We start from the raw sequence: 15778 nt of genomic DNA on the forward strand, positions 1-15778 counted from the left end.
TGGGAAATAAATTTCATTTCATATTTATAATACCCATTCAATATAGAACACTAGAAGTAAACATTAGACAAACTGTGAACTTTTGAATGATAAGGATGTATCTATTAAGGCTCATAAATCAGATATATATTTTATACATATGTGTATGTATATATATATTCTACTCTGGTATAAGATGTGAAAAGTTGCACATGTGGGGACAAAGGAACATGGGAAACCTCTGTGCCTTGGACTCATTTACACTGTGAGAGAGCTGTGGCTCACAATCAAAAACCAAGCACAGGTACATATACATGTGTGCAACACATGATAAACCAGCCTCAAACTCAGTCTGTTCGTATGCTTACCAGACCTTCGGCAGGTCTCAGAATAAAGGACAGACACCACTTCAGTATAATAGATTCACAGTCTCAAAATATTATGCAAATATCACATCCAATTAAACTATGAGGAAAGAAAATTTGCATTTTCTTCTGTATGGTCACATATTATGCAAACTGTATATAAGCCGCATGGATTTGAAACTTTTATGTGAATAAAATAAACTTGAGTTTGTTTTTTTTTTTTTCCTCAAAGAACTAAATATGTTCTGCTAGTGACCTCGTTCCCATATGATATTGATGGTGCAGGCCATAGGTTCACTGAGGAACACAGAGGCTGGAAGTCTAGATCAACACAGACCGCCCTTGATGGCTACAAAGTCGGGTCCCGCCTCTCCACAACTTACTTTCCCTCAGACTCTGGAATGTTGCTTTTCTGACTCGGCCTGGTTCTTCCTGGCTTTTTTCTCTCAGGCTATTTCTTTTCCTTTGGCAAATCTTACAGTAGGATATGGCCTTGGCTTGTCCCCAATTGCTTCAGTTAAGTGAGGCCTCTGCCTCTCACATACTCAGAGGACAGACCGTCTCCTAGGTAGCCCTCACCGATATTGTTGGAGAGAGGAGCAGCTGCGACCATCTGTTTCCCCTGTTGACTGTGAGCCTCGATTCAGAAAGATACGGCTATGTGCGGTGTGTAATGGTAGCTGTTGGAGCCCTGTGCTGTGCTGGGAACACTAGTGGACACCTCGTGAAGTGGACACGGCCAAGTCCCGTAGCCTGTGAAGTGCATATGCACAAGTGGACACAAGAGAAGATAAGAGTTGGGAGCAAAAACAGCAAGCTTGCTCTGGTTTTTAAAGGCTAGGTCCATGTGGTCTAAGACTGTATGTGTGTGTGTGTGAATATGTATGTGTGAAATATATATCTGAAGATGACCTTCTTTCCAATGCTCTGGCCTCCACCTCCCAAGTGCAGATGGATCAGAGGCATGGACCATACTTCCCTGTTCTTTGTTTTGCTATTTTCTATTTTCGGCTGAAGGACAGATTGAAAATAAAAGTGGAAGGAGTACAGACGGGGCCTTAGGCATGGCCAATGGTTGTCGAAGGAGGAAGGGAAAGCCAGATGTGAGGAATGAAGAAGAAATGTGAGAGAATAGAAAGCCAAGAACAGAGCAGAGGAAAAGGTCTAGGACCTGCTTCGTCCCTCATTTCCTGGGAAGGCGTCCCATCCCCTAGTTCAAGGGAGGGAAGATGAAGTATCTCCCTATGAGGGCCTTTCTGAACAGACGGCTGGGTTTTATCTTTAGCTACCCATTTACTGAAAACCACCTTTCCAACTATGAGAATTTTAACAGCTGCCAAAGGGGTCACACCCTCTACTGTTCACTGTTTGGTTTTACCATAATGTTTCATTCTCGGTTACTTTATGGTAAGGAGCCACCTAAGAACTCTAGAAGCAAGGGAGGGGCCAGAGACAGTAGAACACCACAAGATGGTGCTACCTCCCATGTGCCACCCTCCTCCTAAGGTACACTTCAGTTTACTGTGAGGGAGCTGACCCCATGCCTTAACGTGGCCTGGGGATTCACCTGGTGGGACAAGAATCTAAGCTCTCTTGTCCCCAACAACGAGGGACACCCACCAGGAAATCAGCAATGACCACATCGGGGTGTGATGTCAAGACTGTATTGAGACTTCTCTGGCCAGTTCAGAAATGTCATCTCCTGGAAAGAAACAGCTGCCACCAGGTTCCACTTCCTCAGAGGGGGGCTGAAGTCACTCACTGTGACATGTTTCTGGCCATCTTGAAATATATGATGTGTTTACTGCTCAAGGGTTGACATTCAGGAAGTGAGCGAATACATATAGACTTTTCTCAAGACAGACAGGAAAGTAAGAAGGAAATTTGCAAAAAATGAGCAAACAAGTTGAGGGGTCATGCGTGGGAACAGTGTCTGGGACACAATTTATGTGGAAACAGAAACTTACTATTACAAGTAGAGGATTCTGTGTGCTGGCTCTCATCCTCCAAAGAAATCAACCTTAAAAGAAAAGGAAAGTTAACTTTATGCCATTCTGCAAATTTATGTTTATGGGATACCTATATCTCCAGTGCAATATCTATTTCTTTAGTTGGGAGTAGAGAGGGAGATGGAGAGGGGGGTCCCATTCTATAGCCCTTCGTACTTGAGCATGGCTTTACCATAAGGCACATACTCTGTAGACATCTTGATGGGCAGTTAGGGACAACTGTCACACACTCACGTAGTTACCACCAGGAAAACCCAGAGAAAGGGACAGTTACACAATGATTAATCCTCATTCCTGGGGTAAAAAAAGAAAGACACTAAACCACACAGAAGGCAGAAGGCTGGGTCACTCCCAAACCCAGAGACACTTGCTCATCAGAATAGCTCTTCCTGTGACTTCACAGGAAGACCCGTCACCACCCTGACTCACACATTTGGTTCTTTCTCGTGCTGTGGCTCATGTTTATCCGCTCCTTCTGAACAAAATTCCTTCTAAAGTTTCACTCTGCACTGTCATTTAGAACAGTGGCTGGTATACATTTTGAGCTTTCAAAGAACTACTCAGACACTAGAGAACTCTGAAAGTGGTGAAAGTCAACACATCAAGAAACGGCGTAGATCCCTTCTGAGTAAAGGCTTTTACTTGGACAGCATTAGCTTATATGGTAAGGTTCTTTGGGGATTTACTCTGGGCACATCTTCTAATGGGGTCCGAGCCCCGCTCCAGCCTCTATGCAATGTGAGCATGGGTCAATGGATGCTCAGACGGTCAGTGTGAGAAGGGGCGCCACAGAGAGCCCCTACATTGTGCTAGCATGGCACACCAGGAGGCAAATGTGTGAATCCAGATCAAATCCTATGGTCTGTTCAACAGTGAAAAGTTGTCTGTGTGTTCTGCACCAGAGGACATTTCCAGGATTTTTCTTTAAAACTAAAAAGGGGCAAATGTTGGGAGCAAGTATTTCGATAGGAGTGAATACACAGCCAACACATCCAAAACTTTCTTAGAACTACAATAAAAATGTCAGCCTGTCTAACCATAAAGCTGTCCAAGGTTTGGAGGTCTGCAGAGGAGGAATAGAACTGGAGGGGGGGGGTGTTGCTTCCTGTGCTTTCTCAGGCAGTTCCGAGTGACTGCTGTCATCTCCACAGACACTGTCACAAGTTCAAAGTTCCTTCTCCCCATGTGACATCAGGGATCTTGTGCCATCTACCCTGCAAATTCACCTTGGTATTTCCAAATAAGAGAAGGTGAGAAACAGGCAAGGGAGCCGCTTCCTAAGCTCTGGGCTATTCTTTGCTTCAGAGAAGAGGGAGAATAAAGGCAGAGCCATGAAGGAAGACAGGCATCAGCCCCTCCCCACCCCCACTTCAGACTACACGCACGGCTGAGCAATTCCATAAGCCATAGACCTCTAGAAGAGAAAAGGTGGGGGATGTCCCCGTCTAGGATATCTTGTGAGTGTTGATGACAACAAATGGGGGTCAGAACCAGAAACCAGAGAGGACATGGAGCCCACAGCATGGGGACACCTGCGTCTTACTGAAGACATGGGTGACCCCCCTCCCCCCCAGTCAATGGCTTCACCAGTTGGAAGGAAGTATGTATAAGAGGAAGGAGCCCAGGACTTACTGCCTCGGCTCCTGGGCCACAGCGTCCCGGCTTTCCCTCCGGCTGGTCTTCCCTTCTTTCTCAACTAGCTTTTTCATGGGGTCTTGTAAGTTCTTGATCATAAGCCACAGGTGGTGGTGGGGCAGGGGAGAAAAAGAAAAGAATGTTAAAAAAAAAAAGTCATCAGTAAAAATACCCACCTGCTCTCCATACCTATAACCACCCTCAGAGCCCCGAGCTTTGAGGAGGCTGTCCCAGCCAAGGACGCCGGGTAAGGTTGCTATGGTAAAGCAGCAGTGTTCCCAGACAGATCCAAGGATTACAGCTCATAAGGGAGGGTCGACTTGCCACTGGGTTTACATTTCCCCCTTTGTGATAAGCTAGGCGGAAAAGGCCTTTTGGTGACTAACTTCAGCACGCAGCTAAGATGCACACTGTTCTTCCTGAAGCCCTACACTCTGACACAGTGCAAGCTTCCACTGAAGCCGAGACAACTATTTTATTTTTAACTTTGTTTGCTATTTTGTAATTTAAAAGCCATCTTTAAAACCAGCAGAGAACAACAAATTATATATGTGTATATACGCGCATATATACACGCATATATATGTATATATGCATATATATGTATATGCATATATATGTGTGTGTGTGTGTAAACCAAAATAGCATCTAAACATATTCTGACAGTGTAACTCCTATGGAAGGACAGAGCAGGTATCTCTTAAGTCTGTGTCGATTAAAAACAGGCAAGAGTCTTTTTTTTTTTCTTTTGGCATATCATTTGCTAATGTTACTGTTTTAAAAGTTTATTAAATATTTAAGGAGAGTTTTGTTTTGTTTTCGTTATAAAGAAGCTTCTCCATACAAACTGCACACCAGTAGCAGAGACCTAGAAAGAGAAAGCAAATGTTTCTTTAACAGTGAATAATGGCGCACACAAAAAGATTTCTGTTTTGGGCCCTGACTAAAATACAAACCTCTGAGCACAAAAAAAAAAAAAAAAAAAGAATATCTGAGAAGGACTGAAGTCCAGGGTCTCATCCTCCAGGCTTCCCTGCCTTTCTACCCTGGCTCTTGTGTTCTCTTCTCCCCGGTGACACAGAGGGAGGCAGGCAGGCTTCAGGGCCAGTGCGGATTGATTAGTGATGGCTGACTGGAGGGCCGGGTCCGGGCTTAGCACAGCCGAGACCGACTTTGGAGTCTGCCACGGACACCAGATGGACACTGCTATGATACCCCCAGCTGCCAGCCTCCTTTCGCTCCCCATTCTGAGTAATTTTCCAAAAATACCAATGTCATCACACCGCCCTGGTTCTCAAGACTTTATGTTCCTTCCTTATTCCTTGCCACTCCTAATCCCGCTCTCTTGATTGTAAGTCGTCCCAAATGCTGTGTCCCCCCCAGTCCCCCTGCTCCTTCTCACTATCTGCAAAGCCCTAGCGTCCTATTCCGTTGGAGCCTCCTCGGGGTGTGCTTACTGTTCCTGACCTATCTTTGTTCTTCCTGGTTGCTCGCCCCCGGAAATCCCGAGTCCTTTCAGAGCCCACATCAATTACTGCAGCCTTGCACACAACTTCTCGGGCCACTCCAGACTTAAGAGTGGCCTTTTGACGCTGAGCCGCCTTAACAGTTGGATCAGCGTATGTCTTTTTCTAGATACTTTGTGCCAACACAATTCCTACATAAAAACAGATTCCAGTCGGCTACTACAGAGTATTTTATGCGTTGCAAACACTTAATGCTAAATTAAGTGAGTTCAACTTCACTGATATTCTCATGCAGGGTCATGTTTCTTTTTAATTTTGTTTTAAACATTTATTTATTTTGTATGTGTGTGTGTGGGGGGGGGTTGCCATGGCATATGTGTATCCGGCAGAGGAGAAGTTGCAGAAATGGCTTTCTTCTTTCTCTGCATGGGTTCCAGAGATCAAACCCAGCTTGTGAAGAAGCTTGCCAGCAAGTGCCTTTACCTGCAAGCCCTGAGGCTTCTTCATTGAGTCTGTGCCTCTTGATTTAAGCTCTGAGGCACTTCACTGCATAAAGCCTTTCAATGCAATATCGGCATTATTCATAATGACTCCCTGTCTCTGGACTTCATATTGGTTCCTTCATTCAACACATATCTTTGGAGTGTCTACCATGCTGTAAAATGTTGTTTGGGCTATTCTGGATGTCCATTAAAAGAAAAATTATCGGCAAGTGAGATGCCCTAGGGCAGGTCATTTAAACAGGGAAACAAAAGGATCATATCATTATTTCGGTGAGTGGGATGTCCTCTCATAGAGATGACACTTCAGCTTCGAGTAAAATGACAAGGAACCAACCATGTCCAGCTCAATGAGAAGCTCGAATACAAAGGCCCAAAGGTAAGAATAGGTCAGCCTGTGTGCAGAAGTCACTAGGGCCGCACTGTAACTAGCAAGAACGGAAGTCTTAGAGGAGCCCCATAATGCGGTCCGCAGCGTCTCCCAAGGGAGAGCATTCGTTGTCAGCATTGGCCATTTCGCCTTCTTTGTGTTGTGTCTCTACAACTACACACAGCACACGATCATTGTATGCTGCAGCCTGGACCCTGAAGGGGAAATGCTACGATGGACAGGGTTAGAGCAAGTGAGATGGATTGTGTGCTAGACAGTTTTGTTGTATATACAAAAAAAAAAAAAAAAGTGTGAGCATGTGTGAGTATGTGTATGTCACATGTGAGTGTGTGTATACGGTAGGAGTTGTGTAACTATGAGTGGGAGTTCATCAGATGTCAAGGACATACTCTTTTCAATACATCTGCCAATCACAGCATCCCTCTCTTTCTCTGTCTGTCTGTCTGTCTGTCTGTCCCTCAGCAGCTGTTTTCTCCATAGAATGGTTCAGTTCTGATCAGAGTGAAGGCTGGAGTACTTTCAGCCAAGCTCCCAGGACTCACTTTCAGATCCTGTGACACTTGTCCAGGCCTCCTGGTTCGCTCAATTATCTTCTCATTGTGTTGCCTTTTTGTCAATCAACATTGGGCAGGCCACGGACATGTCTGCTTCAGTGGGCTGCGTCTAGCTGCCACAGCCCCTGTCTAAACCCCCAAGATGCCCTTGACAGCTCCAATGTTCGCATCCCTCCTGTCTGCAGCCAACCTCCCCTCCTGACCACACGGGAACAGCTCTCAGACAATCCCTTTGTAATGTAAACCACTCATTGCTTCTTTTCAAGCCTTTCCCCTGTTGGGCCATTAGCAGGGACTCAATTGTTGGCTCCCTGTCACCACAGTCACACTTAAGACACTATTGTGCTTTCCCAACAGAATGGCTGCAGTTCCAATTGCTACTTTAATTTACTATTAATAATTCCGGTGACAATGCTCTTCTCTTCCTACATGACTATTGTCCCAATGATAATCTGGCTGCTGAAGCTTGGCAAGTGCTAAAATTCATACTTGCTGGTTGAAAAAATTAATGTAATGCTCAGCATTTAACAATTACATCTATTTAGCTCAGAAATAGCAAGGCTCAGGGGAAAAGGCATATAACACCATAAGGAAAATTAATGTAAACACATCAGCTCATTCATTCCCTTTGGGAATTTTGAATGAGGGAAAATGTTGTGTCCACACACACATCAGCTTACCTGGGATACAATCCACATAGAATTCAAAGATTCTAAAGTTATAAGTCAAAGATTTACACTAAATCCACAATTGTACACTCGTCGGAACAATCAATTTTTGAACACTGACAGTAGGTTTGTCTAACAGAGGATTAAACAAAGCAAAATCACACAAGAAGGTTGTTTCTGAGGAAAGATGGTACTCACTGAAGAGAGACTAACAGAAAGTTGAAAAGTTCATGTCCCAATCCCACCTGAAATTTAGTTTATTGTGTGACTATCCACAGCATGGAATTCTATGGGATGGAGAACAATTTCCTGCCCCAACCAAGGGCAGTGGGGAGGAGGGAGATGGTTGGGGTTGCTAAGGGTTAGGGGGATGTTGGAAATAAAATTTTCAGATTATTCTGAAGTTTCACACTCAGGTAAACACACATAGACACACACACACACACACACACACACACACACACACACACACACACACATACACACACACACAGAGGACCCTAATACCCCTGCAGAAGTGACAGTATTTTCTGAGTGGCCTGAATCTGTGTTCTGGCAAAATGAATAAGAAAGGTCCAGGGGCTGCACGTGAAGAGACAGCCATCAGACAGAGCCATTTTCAACCGCTGGCCGATGGAAGCCACATCCATGTCTAGAAAAAGGAAACTTCCCAACATGCGCTTCTAAACCCCATCCCACCCGGTCCTTCCCTCACTGTGGACATCACCGCCTTTCAGCAGTGCGCAGCATCCCTCCCCGGACTGAAAGCGTCTTTGTGGATGAAAGGGTGTCTGCAGACTAAGTCGCCTGTCCCTGGTCAGGATGCGGCAACAGGCTAATAGTTTCCATCGATGCACAAATGGCTTCAGGAAGTACACACATAATATAGAAGATCAGTGTGACAAAGGAAATGTGCAGACCCAGCTTGCAAAAAAATGTCTTAAAAAGGAAACAGCTTAATATAATAAATGGAATTAGTACTTCCTGTATTTGGAAAATAAAAGCAGCAGCAACATTCATCTGAAAGAAAGCAAAAACTACTCAACAAAACAAATTCCTCAGACAAAGGGCCAGCAGCCAGTTCTAAGAAGCCAGACTGAGGCCTACCTTACACAACTGGGTAACATTTCCCATAGTCCTTAATTAGACACTTGATTTTTTTACACTACTTTCCATTAATTATACCGTACACATAGCAAGGTGCCAAACAGTTGTCAGGAAAAGGAAACAAAAGCACTTAAAATAGTTTTGTATGGTCCAAAGATGCTGCATTCGGCTGGGTGTGTGTGTGTGTGTATGTGTGTTTGTGTTTATATAATTAGTACCACATGAGAAATAAAAAGCAGAGGACATGATGTGTACCAACCATGCAAGTCATGGACATTTAGAACATATGTGCTCCTCTTCCCCACCACACACATCCCACACCGTGTACAAATGACACCATATTAATCTGGTACTAGAGACAATGTTGAACTGAATGGCAGAACAGAGCAAAGTAAAACTAGAGGGGGGGACAATCACCATCTAAGATATATAATCCTATGGTTTAAAGTAGCTCGGGGACTTGTTAGTGAAGGTATCAACTGAGTACTGGGAAGAGGTTGTCCTTGGATTTATATCAAGCAGTACTTTGACATGACCACGGTTATCTCCATTCTCAGGCCTCAGTTTACCCACCAGAACATGGAGATAATGCCAGGTGAGCAGGTGTGGGAAGCAATGTAAGGTCAGACTGAGAGAATCTATGGTGCCAAACAGTAGAAACCAGGCTCGCCAGGACCTTAGTGTTTCTCAACCTGTGGGTCACGACCCCTCTGGGGGTCAATGGATTCTTTCAACAGGGGTCACCAAAGACCTCCAGAAAACACAGATGTCTACATTACAATTCACAACGTTTATGAATTCTATAAATTTGCGAATTAGTTTCTTTATTAACATTTATGAAGTAGCACTGAAAATAATTCTATGGTTGGGGTCACCATAACATGAGGAACTGTCCTGGAGGGTCTCAGCCTTAGGAAGTGAGCCACCGATCTAAAAGGGGGATGATGCCTTCCGCCCTGTGTCCTACACCCTAAGTTTACACTCTCAGGCTTCAAGTAGCCTCAGAAACATCACTTGTTTCTGACAGTAAAGGCCCAGAGAGGTGAAGTAACTTGCTTTGGGGCATTCAGCCACAGACAAGTAGAAGGTATGTATGAATCTGTCTTTAAAGTCACACAATTTAAGAAAATGTCTTGAACAACCAAGTTAAGGACATTTACTCATCTCCCCTGTGATGAGACAGACGAGGACACAGAAGTGACTCCATCCTACGTTCTTAAAGAGGAGCCCCATGTTCCCAGATATTTGAGGGGCTGCCACACAAATTACTGTTTTCATCTATAAGAGAGAACTTCAAAGTATCACTCTTAATTGGAAGCTACGGGAGAACTTTGTAAAGGTGGCATTTCTGCTCTCTCCTGCCCACCTGCTTCAGAGCCAGGAGTGCCCGTGGGAAGCAATTCATAGCAGGGTGGTAAAGACGTTTCTGTTCCCAGATCTAATGCACACGCACGGAACCTTGGGCTGTCTCTGGGTTCCGGTTTCCTTTGAAACATGAGAGAAAGACTGAACACACTCAAGTGTTCCGAAGATAATTCGAGGGTTGAACAAAACGCAGCCTATGTTCTGTATGTGACAGTGCCACTGAACCTAAAAGTGTCACTGAGTGCGATCTTGTCCTTGGTGCATTCAAGACTCACACATACAGGAAAACTTCCCTGGACATTATTTCATAGCAAGTGTCTGGCACAGAAAATCTACACGGTGGGGGTATTTTTTTTTTTTTTTTTTTCTGTCCGGCAAGGAGGAGTTAGGGAAGAAGGAAGGGGGCAGGGAAGACCCGGGCTGTTGTGAGAAAAGCTTGAATGACCAGCTGCCAGGGAGAAACAATGCCAACCACCATAAGGCAGAGACTGCAAACAAAGACAAAACTCCGGCTTGCCCAGCTCAGATTTCAGTGGAGGTACTGGTCAGCTCATCCACTCCCTCCTCCCCAGTGACTAGGATATACCTCCAAATCTGTCCTTTCCAATGATCTGGCCTGGAACAGTTTGGGGGGAGGAGGGAGAGAAAAAAAAAAACAGAGGAAAAACCTTTGCTAAGTACCCTGAGAGCAAAACTTGCAAGTCTGAAAGGCTCTTCTGGATGCTCGCCACGAGTAATTGCCTTGTTGGGACTGTTAACTAAAATAGCACTGCAGAGATATTTACCCAATTTTCATAAAAACTATTATGGCATTATTTTCAAAGCAAGTAACTACAGAGCCATGTGGCCTGTCAGTAAATGCTCAAATGATTAACTGAGAAATGTGAAGGTGGGTGGAAGGAGGCTGTTAGTGTTAGGCATATGAATTTGAGAAAAACAAAATTCAGAAAAGGATGTTTTGGTCGTTTTGAAAGCTAAGAGTATTTTGGTCTGCAGAATGACATTCCAAGCACCAGTGCTGGGACCCACACCCTAGAGAGGGGGAAGAAGGAGCTAAGGCTGTTCCCGTGGTTATTTTTGAGCATTCTCGGAGTTGGGTTTTTAAGTTCGGGTTACTTGGAGGTAAATCTTGGCACCGGTCAAGAGTAAGTTGCAAAGCCAATTTGTATTGGTTAGAGCCAGCCTGGCTGAAGATGGCACGCCGTCATGCCTTTCTGGCTTTTCTGTCCCTGGTGGGAAGTATATGAGAGCAGACCAAGGCCCTGTGGGGTGGAAGGACAGGTTTGCAAATGGAACTGCCAGATGCCCAGTGGGAACCAAGGAGGGCGTGGGCTGTGTGAGCCCTCGCTGAGGCCGGCTAAGATTCGCCATTGACAGCCTTGCCTGCAAGACTGAGATGGAAACAGGAAGCAAATAACGGACACTGGGCTGCTAGACTCAGCGCTGCCCTTCAGATGGCCTGTCTGTGGCTGACTTCCGGAACCCCTGTAGCATTCTTGTTAAGCGCATCTCCATCGTGGCCACTGGTGTTGCTGGAGGCCTTGGCTACGACTTCTACTCCCACCCCCATCACAACCACTGGACGGTCCCCGCCAGCACCGTGGCCTTCCTTCCCCATCATCCTTCTCATCATTGTCAACACCAACAACCCTGCTACCCATTTTAATCACCCACACCGGCTAGCAGCAGCAGCAACAGCAATTCCTCTACTACTGTTTTAATCAACAACGCCCACAGCAACACCAACGTGGTCCTTCACGTTTACAGTTTCTTCTGCCACCTCTTCCGTACAACCACTGTCCCCAGTACCACTCTGCCACCAACTTATCACCGCTGCCCTCACCTCGGTCCCCACCACCAACACTGGCATGGCTGGGTGTCGGCACAGCCGGGTGTCGGCACAGCCGGGTGTCGGCACAGCTGGTCTGGCTGCCTGTGTTTTTATGTACTTCATCATACAATCGGAGAATGTAAAGAGCAATGTGGAAAAATCCGCTGTTCCTTCCCAAGCCACTGAAATGAAGTGTGTCATGGGGCTATATTCCACAACTCACCATCTCTGTTAAACCCAAGTACTCCAAGCGTTTCAAAAACAAATGAATGAACGGACAAACAAAAACTCACCCCAGCGACACTTAGGAGCGTGCAAGTGGGAGGTCAACTCAGACGGCCCAGTGAAAAACTGGATCAGAGAAAAGTTAAAAAACAAATGTGTCATGATCATACACACCTATAACCCAGCACTTGGGAGGCTGATATAGAAAGATTGTTGAGTCTAAGTCAGCATGGTTTAAGATTCTGTCCCAAAGCTCGGAATACCCAAGAAACAATTCACAGGCCACATGAAGCTGAAGAAGAAGGAAGACCAAAGTGTGGGTGCTTCAGTCCTTCTTAGAAGGGGGAACAAAATACTCAAGGGAGGAGATACAGAGACAAAAGTGTGGAGCAGAGATTGAAGGAAAGGCCATCCAGAGACTGCCCTACCTGGGATCTAGCCCAAACACAGCCACCAAACCCAAACACTATTGCAGATGCTAAGAAGTGCATGCTGACAGGAGCCTGACATAGCTGTCTCCTGAGAGTCTCTGCCAGAACCTTACTGATACATTGGCAGATGCTCACAGCCAACCACTGGACTGAGCATGGGGTCCTGAATGGAGGATTTAGAGAAAGGACCGAAGGAGCTGAAGGATTTTACAACCCCATAAGCACAACAATATCAACCAATCAGACCACCCAGATCTCCCAGGGACTAAACTACTATCCAAGGAGTACACATGACTGACCCATGGCTCTAGCTACATATGTAGCAGAAGATGACCTTGTCGGACATCAATGGGAGAAGAGACCCTTGGTCCTGGGAAGGCTCGATGCCACAGTGTAGGGAAATGCCAGGGTGGGGGAGGCAGGAGTGGGTGGGTGGGTGGGTGTGGGAACACCCTCATAGAATCAGGGGGAGGTGGGTGGGATAGGGGGTTTTCAGAGGGGAAACTGGAAAAAGGGGTAACATTTGAAATGTAAATAAATAAAATACCCAATTAATAAAAGAAGATTTTGTCTCAAAAAGAATGAACGGCCATTCCTACAGGTCATGTAATACAAACATGGGGATGGGGGAATGCTGGCCTCCAACCAGTCTTCAGAAGTATGTGTCTGGGTTGGAAAGGGTCCTTGATGCAAATAGAATTGTAGATGATCCAGGGAAAAGCCACTTGACTCCTCTGTGGCTGTCGCCTGCCCTGGACCCATGGAGAAATGTATAACTGATATCCTGGCAGGATTAAAGTCAACAACCACATCTAAGGGCTGGCAACTTAAGACAGGCACTTCTCTCCTAAAAAGACAGAATTTCATTTAGGTTCTTTAAAATGCTTTAAGCTCCAGGCCCAAATTGCTCTGCCGAAAACAGACAACGCTTTCCAGATCCCAAGAGTAGCGTTCTCTGCCTTGTCCCCAGAACGTGATAATTCTTGCCATGTGAAGGACATTCCCGGATTTGGGATAAATAGACAATGAATACATTGATGATAGACAATTCATATAAAATATGTATGTTGGCTAAGATTTTAATGAATTGATAAGTGTTTGCATTTGAAAACAGAACTGAGGGAAAACCCGCTGGTTACTGGCAAGCACTCGGACTGCTTCTGTTTTAAGTTGGAGGCATTAGAATGATCAGTTTTACATTTTGGCAAGAATCTGCTTCAAAGCTAAATTTTCCATTACACTGAAGGCTAAAACGTATCCTTAAATTGAGACGATTCCACTCCCTCCCCAAGGAAGAATCAATACAACCCCATCAAGCCTAGACACAAACCCGTGTTAGCTGTTCCACGGAGTATTTCCTTTGCACGGTCAAAAATCACCACTTAAATATTTTGAAAGCCATATGAGGTAGAGAGATTCATCTTTATAAGGAACTTATTTAACAAAAGAGCTATTTTATGTTTCCTAGGTAAGACTTCACTGGATGCTCCAGGGGCGTGAGGGGCAGCCTCACACTTGTGCTGTAAGAGAATCTTCCTATCGAACAGGACGTGCCGAGTGTTTAACACATTAATTATCATCCTTCATCAAGCATAAAACTAATAGTCAGGAAATACAGCTGCAACGGCACAATTACCAACACACTCAGAATATACCCTGAAGCAAAGAAAACAAATGGCCCGCTTTTCATTAGCGGAGATTGGCAATCCTCTCCTAAGACAATGTTTTCTTTCCAGTCAAGAGTCCCAAAAGGCATCTTAAGGGGCCATTTGCTTACGTAAACCTGGAGGACAAATTAATGGTGAAATCATTTACTAAAATTTCAAAATACCCATTATCGATAGAGAATGCCATCCTGAAATGATAGGTGTGAAAATTTGCTGGGTGAAATGAAAATGTGTGTAACTACGGGCCCTGTGTTTCAAAAGGCTATTAGTACAAGAGTTTTAGATATATCCAAACAGTATCATCACACATAGGAAACTAATGGGTTTCATCTTCATGTTTTGTGGTCTACAATTTGATACACAAGTGCATCTATCTATAAAAACATAATGACCTGTGTATAACAGGATTCTATTATGTCCAAAGGGAGTCCACATAATTATCTATCAGCTTGAATTTCTAATATGTCATCCTTGGAGGCCTAGATAAGCATCATTCGGGAGGCTAATGAAAAAAAAAAACCCAGCCTATTTGATGGGTTTATGAACATTTATTCTTAATATGACTGTAACGGCATCATACTTTAACAGATGCATTTATCCTACAAGATTATAGTACAATAAGCTATGCATTATTATTTAAACTATAACTTAAGGAAGGGTGAAGGGACATAAAAGGCAATAGTGACCTGTCTGTCTAAAATGTTTGTAATTATGTCCTAAGTCCCAATTGTCAAACTTTCACTAAATTCTCGCCTAGCATCCTCTAACATAAGCAGCTCCGTGTTTTCTGCAGGGTGAGCAGCAAGGCACGGACAAGGCACGGATCTCAGAGTCACATTATCCTCAGCCCAGGAGGCCAGGGACACACTTGTGTTCTTCTGTGCCTGCGGCACTGTTACGTCATTTATATGCAGGAAACTCAAAACACAATTTTTTCTGAAAATTATATTTGAGGAAGAGGACATTTCACTTGACTCCTGGCCAATTTATGTTTCAAAAAACAAAAAAACAGGTAACCTCTGGTTACTGACTGCCAATTAAAGCATGTGGGCAGGTTTGGAGTATTTTTCTAGCATGCACAAGGTCCTAGGTTCAATCCTTAATACCACGAAGATGGAAACAAAGACTAACAACGGAGCAGTTACAATGCCCTAGAAGTGTCCCCTGGAAGGGAAGGTTGATCTGCTCAGGCCGGGGTAGGAACTGTGGGTAGCCCGAGCTGCAGTGTTACCTAATCTCCCGTGGTTGGGAGGGATACTTCCTAAGATGCTGAAAACATCAGTAAATGAGAGAAGAAATGGAGCAGCTTCCAACAGTAACACCGCCACTGTGACGAGGGCTGCTTGCTTACTGTGCAGACATCTGGCTGGACGACAGACATACAGGAGGCGTAAGAAATAAAGCGCCTCTCTGGGTAGGTCTGTATAGTTGACAGAGCAAAACTGCATATTCAGGGGGCATTCATGCAGTGTGTCAGTGAGCACCAACAACCGAGCAAGACAGGGGCTGTGAGGACCAACTCTATGGACTGGCATCCTTCCTGGAGTCAACAGAGGTACAGCTCAGAGCAAGATGGCATCCTGGG

At 44.8% G+C, this 15778-nt stretch overlaps 1 protein-coding gene across 2 annotated transcripts in view; it reads right to left on the bottom strand.

Annotated features, from left to right (window-relative positions):
- The window catches only part of ICA1 (islet cell autoantigen 1), a 133266-nt gene that overhangs the window by 20987 nt on the left and 96501 nt on the right, over nucleotides 1-15778 (bottom strand). For both annotated transcript variants that reach the window (XM_080936256.1, XM_080936255.1), the window contains exons 9-10: nucleotides 3986-4077; nucleotides 2312-2364 (exon numbers count right to left, since the gene is read on the bottom strand). In XM_080936256.1, the coding sequence (XP_080792382.1) occupies nucleotides 2312-2364; nucleotides 3986-4077 (145 nt within the window). The remainder of the gene's footprint in view (nucleotides 1-2311; nucleotides 2365-3985; nucleotides 4078-15778) is intronic.

Source organism: Micromys minutus (genome assembly GCF_963924665.1).
Source record: "Micromys minutus genome assembly, chromosome: 23".
Classification (NCBI taxonomy): Eukaryota; Metazoa; Chordata; class Mammalia; order Rodentia; family Muridae; genus Micromys; species Micromys minutus.